Here is a 14258-nt window from a genome sequence, read left to right as displayed (position 1 = left end):
AGCTTCCAGGTGATGTCGATACTACAAGTCTGGGGACCCCACTTGGTGATCCTACTGGTAACTTCCGGAGTTGCCCCTCAAATAAACTGCTAGTTCCCAAATTCTTCCTCAGGGGAAGCATTCCTTTCCTATCTCACTTCTTGTATTCTGTGCTCTTCGTTTTCATTTTTCACAAGACAAACCTCTACCTACTGAGCCAGGGCAGACACAATTTCCCCATCCTTGGATGAGGGGTTAGAATGTCCAACCTCCTTTCCCACTCAAACGTTCTTAAGATTTCCTCATTATTTTAGCAATTATGAAACTTTTGCTTCTCTTCTTGATAAGTTTTCCTGCTCTTGTGCATGACCTTTTAAAATCAGGCTAGCTTCACATTCTGCTCACATTCAAAAAGATGTCTCTGAACACAAATGGAAAACAGAGCCCTTTTCTTCAAACATAATAGCAAAAATCCTTGACATCAGAGAGAAATGGAGATAGCAAGTGTTCACACATGCAAATGACATTTTCATGTGAAAGGGAGAGAAAGACTATTCTTACAGTAGTTTCTGGCAGGGGCTATTAAAATGAAAATCAGTGTGAAACCAACAAAAGAAAGGAAGCTATAATCAACAGACATATAAACAGGAGATAATAAAGATAAGAAAACATAATCGTGAGTTTGTACATACTGGGTGTGCTTTGTGATCAATCATCTCTAGACATACGTATACAGATACCTACTTTCCCCTTTCAGATAATCACTTTGGAAAGCTACCTTCTTACATCTAAGTTTAAACATTTTTGAAATTTCTGAAGTTTACAAGAAGTCAAGTATACAGCATACACATAATTAAATATTGCCATTTTAATCACCACTTTTAGTAAAAAAACGATACAACTTAGCCTAACAGACTTTATTTCCAATAATTTAATAAATTTCTTAAAATATTAAAAAATAAAATTCACATATGTAACTGTCAGTTATCACTCTGTAACAAACAACCCCAAACATCACAGTGGCACACAACAATATATAGTTACATCTCATTCATAAGTCTGCCTGTCTGCAGATTAACTGAAATGACTCACCAGTATGTGAATTCAGTCAGATGCCAACAGGCTGCTAATTAGGCATATAACCTTCTCATGGTAGAAGACAGATGTTCCTGAGAACAGAAATGCATGGTTCCTCTAAGGGGAGGGCTTAGAACTGATACACTGCTACCTCCTCATCTTCCATGTACATGGCCAAGTTCAACATCAATAAATTCCTCCCACAGAGTTATCAGTAGATGGATTATATGATGAACAACAATCCAATCTAACAATTCCTAAATAGTGACAATTTGTCAATACAGAAGATATTGAGAAAAGGTATTAAGAACTCTTCAGGCATTTTCCAATTTTCCAAGAGGATTGCCAAACATAATATGAATACAATAACATTATTATTGAAATAAGAGTATAGTTACAAAAGGGGACTATCTGGGACACAGAGCTTTAATTTAATCTTTAAGGAGTCATTTTTAGCAGGGCACAGTGGCACATGACTGTAATTCCAGTTACCTCAGGAGGCTGAGGTGGGAAGATCATGAGTTTGACCCTAGTCTGGGTAATGCAAGGAGAACCCATCCCCCACACACATACCAAATAATCATTTTAATGCTTTTTATAAAAGCCAAGCTTCATACTTGCCTAATGGAATTCATCAGATTTTTATTAATGCATAGAAGGACCAGGAAATCTATCCAGAGAAAATCCTAAAAACTACTGAGTCTGTTTCCTTATTTTCTTATATATAAAAAAATAGTTTTTTAAGGGAAGTGCAATTATCAGAATCTCCATTTTGCTCTCTCCATGCTCGGCAGGCTAGAGATATGAGGGTGAAAAAGCACCTCCTCCTCATTAAAGGCCATTAAGTTTCTTGGTAATCTCCCTAGGAAGTCAGGAACCCTGGGTTCCAGCCAGGTGGTCCTACTCCCTTAGCTGCATGCTAGGCCTGTTGCCTCCTTCTCCAAACTTCCATTTCTTCATCACTAAATGCGCTCCCCAGGACAGCCTGCCCTAACAACGAAGCATGCATGGATCTAGTACATGCTGGAGGTTTTCTGAGGTCACGGCTTCCCTAGTGAGAACGGCTCTGTAACATTGGTGATTGCAGCTTTATAAAGTGTAACCGCTTTTGTTGCTGGGTATGAAAATCTCTCGTCTGGGGCTTATCCCTCTTTTTAAAAATAAAAAAATTAAAAAAAAAGAAGAAGAAGGAGGAGGAGGAGGAGGAGGAGGAGGAGGAGGAGAAGAAGAAGAAGAAGAAGAAGAAGAAGAAGAAGAGGAGGAGGAGGAGGAGGAGGAGAAAAAAGACTCTTTGGGGAAGCCTGGGAACCATTCCTAACAAGATGGACAGTCTCCAATCTCAAACTCTAGATGAAACCCAAAACAAACCTTTTCTTTTTAGGTGACTCTGTTGCACTTCCACACCTCTGCCCTGAGCTCCCGCCCCTTTTTTCTTGGTTTGTTTGGCAGAGGGAACAATTTCATGGCAAATGATCTTTGGATCCATTATAATATCCTAGGAGTCAGTGAATTTTGAACTAGGGCTTAAGCAGTGAGTGCCTACGCTGCCTGGCAAGCAGCAAACAAAAGCCAACCACCACAAAAACGATCCAATAAGCAAAGTCAAGCACTTTTAAATCAGTTGCTAAAGCAAACGTTTTACATTCTCTGGGGAGGATTTAATCACTATTTATTGCCCCCTCGCCTGTCAAGTTCTTCAGACGGAAGATAACTGTATTTATTTGCTTAGTAAATACCTATAATCCCTCAGCCAGGTGCACACCTTTCCCGTGCTGTGGGTTAATTCTATACATGGTGCTCAGAGAGAAGCGCTATTATCTCTTTCCGGAGAGGTCCAGCTGTTCCCCGGCTTCTTCCCAGGCAGAAAAGCGTGCTCCTTTGCTCTCCTGGCTGCAGTCGGGGACAACACTGCCAGCACCTGAACTCTCGCCTTCCGAAGCACCTGGCTGCGGGGGAGTGGGAACAGGGTTCGCAGCCAGGGCGGGCGGCGCCCTTTGGAGCGGGGGCGGACCCGGCGGGCGGACACCTCAGGGCCAGGCACCCGGGGTTCGGGGCTCCCCTCTCTCGGCCTGGACATGGAGCGTCTGGCGGCTCCCGGCGAGGTGCGCATGAGCCAGGCCATCCAGCCGGCGCACGCCAACGCCCGCGGCGAGCTGAGCGCCGGGCAGCTGCTCAAGTGGATTGACACCACCGCCTGCCTGGCGGGTAGGCGCGGCGGGCCGGGCGGCGGAGGGCAGCAGGTGGCTGCTGGGCGGGCTGCAGGACGTCGCAGGGCCGCGATGCGCGGGACTCGAGGCCAAGGGTGGCGAGTGATGGTGGTGGTGCGGGATCCAGCGTAGCAGGGGTGTCGGAGAGCTGGCGATGGGTTGCGTTGGCTTGTGGAGATAAAGGATGGCCGGAGATGTGGGAGCCAGGGAACAGCCTGAGAAGGAAGGGGAGGACCCAACCTTACAGAGCCATGAACACTGTGCAGTCAGGGACAGTGATGACAGATAGTTCACCCGACAATGACCTAGACGTTTTGGATTTAGGATTTCTTCAGAAGGAATGAGTGATAAATGAGTGTGTGTGGGTTACTTATATCCATATTTACCATATAGAAAATGCAACAGATTTAGTTCATTTAAAAAAGAAGAATCCATTACTTTTTTAAAAAAAAAGGAATTCATTACACGTTAATACAACGTACTTATTGAAAAATAATTAGATTTTCAACAGTAACAAAAATGTACTTTCAAGAGTGGTACTAGTTTGCACTTTTGCAAATCGTTGTAATGTTTGGTTTGGTAGCAGACTGCTCATTAATCAGATATCTTTCTGCTGTTCAATTTATTGCTACCACATTATTATATAGTCACTGGAAAACTCAACTGTATTCTTCTGAGAGATGAAGATGGCAAAACATCTACTATACATTGAATGGTGTCTTTCTCCTTCCCCAAAATTCATGTGTTGAAGCTCTAACACCAGTGTGGCTGTATTTGCTGTAAGAAAGTAACTAAGGTTAAATGAGGTCATAAGGGTGGAGTCCTGATTCCATTGGTTCAATGTTCTTATAAGCTTAGAAATGGATAGCTTGGTCTCTGACATGTGAGGCCATAGCATGAAGGCAGACATCTGCAAGCCAGGAGGAGAGCCCTCACCAGTACATAACTGGCAAGCTTGGACTTCACAGCCTCCATATCTATGAGAAATAAATTTCTATTGTTTACGACAACCAGTCTATGGTATTTTGTTAGGAACCAAGCAGACAAAGGAAACCTCTTAGTATTATTATGAAAATAGTTTTGACCTCAGAATCTCTTCCAAACCACTGAAAACCTGCATTAGACTTATGTCTAGGAACAAAGACTCCACTTTCAAAAACAACAGGTTATAATGTCAGTGATGTTCTAGTGGAAAGGCTGGGTGGGACAAAATTTTGAGAAGTGGGTCTTCTCTGCCTGCTGACTTCTCCCATCTTCAGAACAATGATAAATACAATGTTTAGTACCAAAAAGTCCCACCAGCCCTCACTCCTGCCAAACTTCCTTTAGCTTGCCTTTGTCCATCTGACCTCCCTGGGATCTGTTCTCTGCACAGAGGTTAGAGTGGACTTCAGGTATGTGGATCACATCACACCACTCCACAACTTAGAACCACTCAGTGCCTTCCCATCTCACCTGAAGCTAAACCCAAACCCTTTGACAATCTTTATAGATGCTACTTGGAGTTGAAAGTTCACATAGGAACCAGCCAAGTAACCGTAAATGAGAGATGAGTCTGAGTCCAGCTTAGGACTTCAGGGAGTGAGTGGTGGTTACCTGGAAACCTGTAGGGTATCCCACCCACCAAAGAACATTAACATCAAGAAAAGTATAAGGTTATGCTGCTCAGACAAACCTTGTATCATGGACTGGGGCCCCAGGTGTACTTCTTGTCTCCCCTCACTGGTTTGGTACCAGTCTCCTCCTCGTCCATGTGCTCAGCAATACCAGCCTTCTGCATTTCCAAGCACGTGCCAACCTCTTCCTTGCTCAGGCCTTTGCTCTTGCTCTTCTCTGCTTTTACATGCTTTTCCTGGATCTTTCCATGCTTTACATTTCAGCTTAAATGTCATATTCTCAGAGTAGACTTTCCTGCCCACCTGTTTACCTCTACACCCATTCATCACTTTTATTGCAATGCCCTGTCCAACTTCTTTCATAAAAACTTAGCATAATCTGTAACTATTTTGTCTATTTGTCTGTTCACCTCTTTATTTTCGGCCTGGCCAATTATCATGTAAACTCAGCTAGTTCTCCACTGCTTAGTGTTAATAAAAGACTTTTCTTCACCTGGATGGTCCTACGACTTGGGATCTCATGTCCAGAAGGAATCCAGACTTTATCTGTGGAATAGAGACTTAGAAATTGTGCATTTTAAAGTAATATATGTTAAGATAAGATATTAAAATTGGAAGTGGCTTTAAACTTCATGTGTTTCAGGGCTCTTATTTTATAGATGACCAAAGTAAAACTCAGATGATTATGGAACCCTGCTTTTCTCAGTGTGAATAGTTTCTAATCCCCTGTGTCTTAACCACCTGCAAAATTCAGTTATATATTTGAGGCCAATCTGTTTGTTTGTTTTGTTTGCTAATCTGTTTGGTTTCTGTCTTAATAGTTTTTAACAGGGTTTGAGTTTTGGTTATAATAACATCATAATGGAAACATGAATATGAAGTTAATCTGCATGTAAGAAAAAGAAATGAGTATAGAAATCCTTGAGGTTGCTAATAAGAATTGTGCCTATTTCCAAGACAACTGAATGCATGATGTGACTGCTGAAGTGAATTTTAAAGCTGCTTTGCTTAGTATCTCTGTTCTGTAGTGGAGAAACAATTTCCCTCCTGCAGTCGTCATAAAAATTCCTAAAATTTGACATTTCTGAAAACTCAGATATATCATAGAAAGATCCAACGGACAATCAATCAATTACTCTGTACCTTAATAACTATATTATCATTAGTAACATAATAACTAACTAGTAAATTAAGAAAGTAATGTTAAAGAAATCTTAGGTAAAGTTGTGTTGGGAAACATAGATAATGCTTTTGATAAATGCTCCATGTGAGAAAAGACTCAACACGAATAAAAGATATTAATCTAACTAAGATGTAATTGAACCTGGTGACTAATGTGAAAATGAGTTTTCCAGGCATTTTTTTTTTCAACCAGAGTTTCTACTGACCAGACCTTATGTTTAGTTATATTACTCTGATAAATAAGGATCATAGCCATGACCCCCAGGTACTGCTAGGTTCCAAAATGTCTTGATGTTTAAAGAAAAATCAAACACCTTCACTATTATTTTAGCAGTAAACCTCATATCTGCCCCCTTATTCTTCCAGTCCTTCAAGGAAGAGTCTTGAAGTCATCACTGATTCATTTTCCAACCCCATGTCCATTTCTTATTTTGAAATATCTCAAATCATTCACAAATAATATAAAGATTGAATTCATTGAAAGTTCCCCTCAGAAGTGACACCTGTCTCATCCAATGTGCAAGTCAAAAATCTAGGAGTCACTCTTGATACCTTTCTCTACCTTACTCCCTCCTCCACATAAGCAGTACATGAATCAAGTACTATCATCTTGTCTTCCCAAAGGAATCTTTCAGACCCACTCTTTGCTACACCTCCACTGCTACCATGTTATCCCAGCTACCATTATCTTACATTTTGGGCTTCAGCAGTAGTTTCCAAACTGGTCTACTCCATTCATTATGGTCTCATTTCCATACTGCATACGAAGTACTTTTTGAAGATGCTAATCCAATCACATTACATGAGTATGAGGAAATACTCCATGTTTGAAGAAATAGTGGCTGAAAATTTCCCCAATATGGGAAAGACAATTGCAGATTCAAGACCATAAAACGCGAAGCCAGATTAATACAGAAAATACCACACCTAGGCACATTATGGTCAAACTATGATGAAGAAAAACTCTTGGAAGTATCCAGAGTAAAACACTGTACTCCATGTAGGAAAATAATGATTAAGTGATTAAAATTACCACTGACCTCATCAGAAACAGTGAAGACCAGAAAGAGAGTGGACAATACCTTGAGAGTTTCCAGGCCCCATGTGTAGTCTGCTCTTGGCCTTCCCTCCAAGCTCATCTCACCCCTCTCCTTGCTTTTGCATTTTAGTGAGATGCTCATCAGGACCTACGTGGTCCCTGCTCCCTCTGCTCCACATGCTCTCTCCACTGCTTCCGCCATCTACTTCATACCTGCTCATCCTCTGACTCTCACACGAGTATCCCCTCCACATGGAAGCCTTTCCTGACACCCCACCTAGGTCTACTTCCCCACTTATAGGTTCGTAAAATGGGGCTTTTATGGGATTTTTTGGATTTTCTTCAAAGCACTTGGCACATTTTTTTATTATGCATTCACTTAAGTCATCTCTGGCTTTTCCATTAGACTCCATGAGAACAAGGACTGTGGATGTTTCCTATTTCCAGCATCTTATAGAGACACCAGCATAGATGTTTAAGCAGTATTAGTTGAAGAAATGAAGAAATGAAGGTTATCACTGTTTTTATCAACCATCATCTCATACCTGGAATTACAATCATGCAGCTAGTCTGCTTCCAAATTTTCCCAGGAAATCAGAAATAGCGATAGGGTGTTTCTATTTTAATTGAAATACTATATGAAGGACAATAAAAATCAAGAACCAGAATAAGCTGATCCCATTGAATTCTTATTTTCTGACATACTTGTAAAAAGAGAAAAAAAATTACATTTATTCACATGCTAAAGTTGTGTACCCTATATTGGTCCCCAAATGCGTGTTCTTTCTTATTATTTTATGGTTCCTGAAAATCTATAGTGTAAACTGTGGCTATTGAGGCCCACATTCAGCCCAGTTCTTTAGTAGCATTCTCTGTTTGGTCTACCCTATTCTTTTCTGAGAGTTTCTATTAGTTCTGTAGTCAAAATCACTATTTAGAACATGTTTAATCTTTCTAAGCCTAAATGTCCTAATTTATAAAACAAAATCAGACTCGTGATTTGACATGTGTAAATATTAGCTCAGTACTTAGTAAATGTTAGCTAGTACTCTACTTGTTTCTTCTTGATCCCTCAAGAAATCTAGTGTAGTGCTATATATACACTGTAGATTAAAAAAAGATGGAATAAAAAATTAAAGTTTTATTGGTTACTGCATTTTTAGTTATCATTTAAATCATTCAAAATTGATAATTCAATTAATAAAACTTTATTAATAAGAATAGTTTAATAACCTCAATATCCCATTCCCTCATGTTAGTCAACTAGAATGAATGTTTTGGGATACGCTTTAGTCAATGTTTTAAAACATATTTGAAAGGGTTCAGTAGTTATCTGAAAAACTTAAGCTGTGAAAGGACATTGATGAGCTGAATCTAACTGCCACTGAGTAGACTGGTTGAAAAATAAGTTGGATAAACTCAGCATCTGGAAATTGGCCACAATATAACAAGTGTTTGGCACATTGAATTAAAGTAAGCCTATCTGGTGCATTTCTAGGGTCTGATGCTCCCACATTCCCCTGCTTTCCCTGAACTTTATAGGTGGAAGCCCACCTTCTCATCCACATTGCTCACATAGAGGGTTCTCTATGGTCAGTTTCCTGGTAATTCAGCTCATGTTATGAGCGTGTTTGGAGTAACGGTAACTTCCTACTAGTAAAATTGGAATGTAATTTATCTGCAGAATTAGATCTGAGGGAGGAATGTGTTAATTATCCCCAAAGATTATATTCTCACCTCTCCACCTAAGACTAATAATTATCTTGCAGTTCTAGTAATTCACTACACTCAAGGAATAAAAATTCAGGATAATTCACTCTTTTTTTTTTTTTTTTTAGAATGTGGCACGAGTGGTCACCAAAATTAAAAATGAAGTTTCTATCTCTATTCTATCAAATTGCCATTGCAATTTGTTTGGATTTTAATTAACTGTTTCTCAAAAACAAACTGGAGAGAAGCAAGCACACATTAGGATCTTTCCCAAATAATATAAATTCTTGTATTTTTATAAAAAGCAAAACCAACAATCCAAAAAAAAAAAAAAATCTGGATAAGTTAAGTGCAGATACAGAACATGGAATTGAGGAGTTGAGAAACTCTCCACCATGCTCAATACTCTTCCCTCCAACATAATTATACAGAGTGAACTTGGTGTGAAGTTGGTAGATATAATAAGTATTAACTAAATACTGCCTTGTTCCCATCTTTTTCTGGTGCCTCTCTGATTTGGAAGATGATCTCAGGCTCTCCCATACTTACAGTGGTTAAGTGATTTAAATACATTCACCTGCAAGTTACGTGACAGTAGAAACAACTTTGGTGCATTGTTTTAAAAACAAAAGAAATGTATTGCCTGACAAAATATTTAAAGTCAGCGCCAACTTGCTAAAATTGCTATTTATAATTGCAGATTTTCTGAGTAAAATAAAAGATCAGGTAAGTTAAAATTTAGGAGAAAGTAGCCAGACACAATGGCATGGCTGTAATCCCAGCAACTCAGCAGGCTGAGGCAGGAGGATTGCCAAGTTCAAAGCCAGCCTGGGCAATGTAGTGAGACCCTGTCTCAAAATAAAATAAGAGGGTGCTGGATTTGTGGCTCAGTGGTAGAGTGCTCACCTAGCAGGATGAGGCACTGGATTCGATCCTCAGCACCAAATAAAAACAAAATAAAGGTATTGTGCCCACCCCCAACAAAAAATTATATTTTAAAAAATAAAATAAAATAAGAAGGCCTGGGGTATGGCTGAGAATGCTTACATAGCATGCATGAAGCCCTGAACTCAGTCCCTAGTACCGGGGGAAAAAAAGGAGAAAGTACAGTAATTAGCACACAATAAAAGCATAACTTAAAGAACAAAGAAACTCTTATAAACTGACAGCATCCAGAAAGTGTGGGCACAGTGGTGTTCTAGTGAATGAGGGAATGGGTAAATTAAATCTACTTAAATTTAATTCCTTTTCCCTTATGTTGAATTGAAATATTCAAACAGAACTACTAACATAGCACATGTTTACCTATTTTTTGAAGCTGAAAAACATGCTGGGGTTTCCTGTGTCACAGCCTCAATGGATGACATTCAATTTGAGGAGACAGCTAGGTAAGTGACATTACTCTTTCACTTTTCTCCCAGATTGGTTGTGTCATTTGTGGCACCTTATTTGTTTGGGGTCAGTGGTCCTGTTAATAAAATGAGTAACATTTGACCCAATCTAAGTTAGTAAAAGAAATAATCATAGGGTCCACTTTTAGTCAACATTGTGAGTGTAAAATCCCATTCATCATTTGGTTCAGAAGTAACTCTCAGCGTGAGATGTATTGTAGGGTCAGGCATGGCAAGCTATCTAACACCTGACTCTTAATGGCTCCTTTCTTTACTAGAAGAATAATTAGTGATGGTAAGTGTCTCTGCAATAGTGAATTTCATCATTAGGTTGGATAAACCCTAATTCGTCTGAATAGAGATAGAAAAATATGAAAAACATTTTTTTTGTGTGAGAGTGCTTAATATGCTTTACCAATTCATACTGCAAAAAATTTTAAGTGAACAAATAATTCAAACTTTTGCAAAAGTAGAGAGAATTGTATAGTGTATCCCAAGAACTCATCACCTAAGTACATCAATAATCCACTCGTGCACACTCTTGTACACTTCTATGGTCCCTTACTTGACTGGGTTATTTTGAAGCAAATTCCAGTCATTATCTGTAAATATTTCAGTATATATTTCTAAAAGATCAGTATACTTTTAAAAGACTTAATAATATAACCATAATCAATGTATTATGAAGTTACTTGAAATAATTCTCCTCCATATGGTTAAATTGCCAACCTCACACTTAGTCAAGTTCAATTGGTTTTTTATTTGTTAGAATTCATATTAGTTTTTTATTGTATTTTATAACTTCAAACATTTATAGGTATCAGACTCAAATGTGGAAAACAGATACGTTTGAGTTAAATTAAGTTCCTATCTGGCTTCTACCAAGCATTTCTCTTTCTATAACCATTTTAATTACTTTATGACTTATCTTTTTATTTTTCAAATATAAACAAGTATCTACATATATTTATATCCTTTTTAAAACAAATTCCAACACATTGTATATGCTTTTCTTGGCTTCACTTTTTTCTCTTAATATTATATATAGAAAATCACTCTGTAGCAATGTACAGAGATATTCAGAATTCCTTGTAATAGCTACAAGGTAATCCTTTGTGTAAGATGCCCTACTTTTTCCTTTGATCCCTACTGATGAATTTTTAAATTGTTTCCAGTTTTTGCTATTACAAATATTTCAATAGGTAGTTTTGTGCAGGTATATGTCCATGGTTTTACAGTATATTTGGGGGATAGAGTCCTAAAAAGAGGATTGCTGAGTCAAAGGCATTTGTCGTTTTATTAGACATGGACAAATTCCTCTCTGTGAGGATTATCATGTGGGAAAAGGTCCAGTAAAATTGTGCTAATAGCATAGATTTGTACAGATTTCTCAGTTATTAATTATTTAAATAATACGTGTGTATGTCTGTGTTAAACTCCTTCCTTTACTTTCAGTCTTTCTGACTAAAGTGCTACAGGTTATGACACGTATATTATGTAGAGGAGCAATGTATGCACAAAGCCATTTATCAGATATGGCCACTCTTCTAGGCAAACCCAACTGATTCACTTTGCAGACAGCCCTTAATATATCTGCACAAGCCTCTCTAGAGGCAATTAGATGAATTCTATTAAAATAGGATTAATTACTATTCTTCACTAAGAGCCTGAGTTGGGTAATGTCAAGCCTTTGGAGCCAGATAAGACCAGGGTTTGAACTCTGGCCCTGCCTTTTGCTGGCTCTATTGCCTCGTAAGCCCATTTTCTGATGTAAATGAAACAAGAACAGTACTGCTTTCCTCACAGGGTCCTTGCCAGTGAGGGACATGTTAGATACTATACAAAGCACTCAGCATAGTGCCTGATTCACACACAGCACTAAGGAAGGGCAGTCATTTGTTACTAGTATGGCCACACTAGAAACAGTACTTCATTTAATTAATGACAAGGGTTTTTATTGTTAATGAATTATCAATAAGTCTTTTATAATCTCTTGAACTTCGTCTGTTTACACACCTATGTCCCAAAGAAATACTGGTCTCCTTGAAGCCAGCAGCCCAGTCTTATGCATCTCTGTGAAACTAATACCTTAATTGAACACCAGGGCTAGTCCTCAGTCATTAAATGTGTGAGGTAGAAAAATCAATGATTATTTTAGGGAAGTTTCATATGCAGAAGAGAAAAAAAATCTTGAAATAGAATAGGTTTTAAAGAAAGGTTTGAAAAAGGAGAAACCTTAAGATATTTCAAAGAGTAAAAATGTCAGGGAAGGGTGGAGATAGAAGGAGCAAAAGAGGATAGAGCAGACAGCAGGGGGAAAGTCAAGAGCTCAGGTAAGACAGGCGGTCAGGTCTTGAGGAGATCCCTCTTCCTCTGAAGTAGAAGAGTCTCAGTGACTCCCAAGACCCTGAGAATATAGTTCAATTTTGAAGTTAAGGGAGAAAAATTGAGGGTACTCATATCAGACAGATTCTTAACTTCTGCTAGGGTGAAGGAATCAAAACTGACAGAAGGGCCTGAACACAAAAGTTTTGAAACAAGTTCAAGTTACATGATCAGAGTTCCCATAGTAGCAGTGAGTGAATGACTCTTTGCAGCAGTAAGGGCCCATGTAAACCTATCAAAATTAATCAGTGGGTTTGCTTGTCTGCTTATTTGTAATCTATTCATCCATTTACTTATTAACATTTTAAAATAAATATCAGTTGTATAGATTTGCCTGTGTGTTTGTCTTAGCTTCCTTCGGGGAAAGAGTTACTATAAAGTTCAAGTATCTGTTGCAAATTTGTAGTCATCTTGCATGCTATCTTTGCAAAGTCCTTTTCCTGTTTAAATAGAGGCAGTCCGTTAACCTGAGTGTGGTTTTTGATGATCAGCATTTACCCTTAAGCCCTGTCTTTCCTGTTATCAAGAACCTGAGTGTTCCATGTGAACATTATCAGCAGGCTAAGGTGGAAATACTTTATGGCACATAGAAGGATTTAAGTGAATCTTTAAGTCTGAAATGAAATGTGCTTGCATTACTGAAAAAAAAATTCTTTTTTTTTTTTTTTTTTTTTTTTTACTAGAGTTGGGCAAGTTATAACCATCAAAGCAAAAGTTACTAGAGCATTCAGCACAAGTATGGAGGTAAGAGGTACACGTTCCTTACTTCTGCCTATTGGTGCTCATCTCTTCATTGTTTACAGAGGGCAGAGGAGGAGCCCTAAAATAGGATCTGCAGGTAATGAGATTCTGAAGTTAAGAAGGCCCTTAAATCTGCTGTCAGACTCCAGGTAAATAATGACCTGGTGTTTCCCAGTCAACCCCGTCACTAAAATTCGATGTGATGTAATTCACTATTTTTACATAGAAGGAAACACACAAGGTTGAAGGGCACTGTTTTGCTCTTTTGCAAAATATAGGTTTTCTTTCTTAATTATTCTGTCTCTACTATTATTAAAACTCTGCATATCTGTCTCCTTACTCCCCAGTGGAAGCTAACCCCTTGATTAGTTTTTTAAAGGCCTAGTAACTCAGATTCAGACAGTAAAAAGGTAAGTTTAGATGATTTTTCTTTTATACCCACCTTGTTTTCCTTTCTTTATCATAGTTGAGAAAACAACATTCTAGGATTTCTTGAAGTCACTGTGCAGGTTAAATTAGCAGGAAGGGAGTTGCTGGAATCAGCTTCTAGGTTGGCTGGTGGCAGTCAGTTATAGTCTCTTTGATCCTGGACACAAAAAGGCATGTAGGAACTCGACACCACAGACGGGTGACTTAACCAAGAGAAATTTATCTTCTCACAGTCCCAGAGGCTGGAAGAACTAAGTCAAGACATCAAGAAGATTGGTTCTGAGAGTCATGAGGGGGTATCTGTCCCCGCCTCTCTCCTAGTGGTTTGTGGGACTCTTCAGTGTTCCTTGGCTTGTAGAAATGTTCCCCCATCTCTATCTTCATCTTTATGTGTGTCCTCCCTGTGTGTGTGTCTGTTTTGAAATTTCCCCTTTATGTAAGGACAGCAGTCATACTGGATGAGGACCCAATCCTAGTCTGGTATGATCAACTTTTAACTGCA

The 14258-nt window shown here is 38.8% G+C and overlaps 1 protein-coding gene across 1 annotated transcript in view; it reads left to right on the top strand.

Moving 5' to 3' along the window:
* The first annotated feature begins 3023 nt into the window (after positions 1-3023).
* The window catches only part of Acot12 (acyl-CoA thioesterase 12), a 49014-nt gene continuing 37779 nt past the window's right edge, over positions 3024-14258 (top strand). Inside the window, exons 1-3 of the mRNA XM_047556043.1 lie at positions 3024-3261; positions 10129-10198; positions 13270-13330. Coding sequence (XP_047411999.1) covers positions 3132-3261; positions 10129-10198; positions 13270-13330 — 261 coding nt within the window. The 5' untranslated portion in view covers positions 3024-3131. The remainder of the gene's footprint in view (positions 3262-10128; positions 10199-13269; positions 13331-14258) is intronic.

This window comes from Sciurus carolinensis, chromosome 6 (genome assembly GCF_902686445.1).
Source record: "Sciurus carolinensis chromosome 6, mSciCar1.2, whole genome shotgun sequence".
Lineage (NCBI taxonomy): Eukaryota > Metazoa > Chordata > Mammalia > Rodentia > Sciuridae > Sciurus > Sciurus carolinensis.
This window is presented reverse-complemented; position numbering and strand designations above follow the sequence as displayed.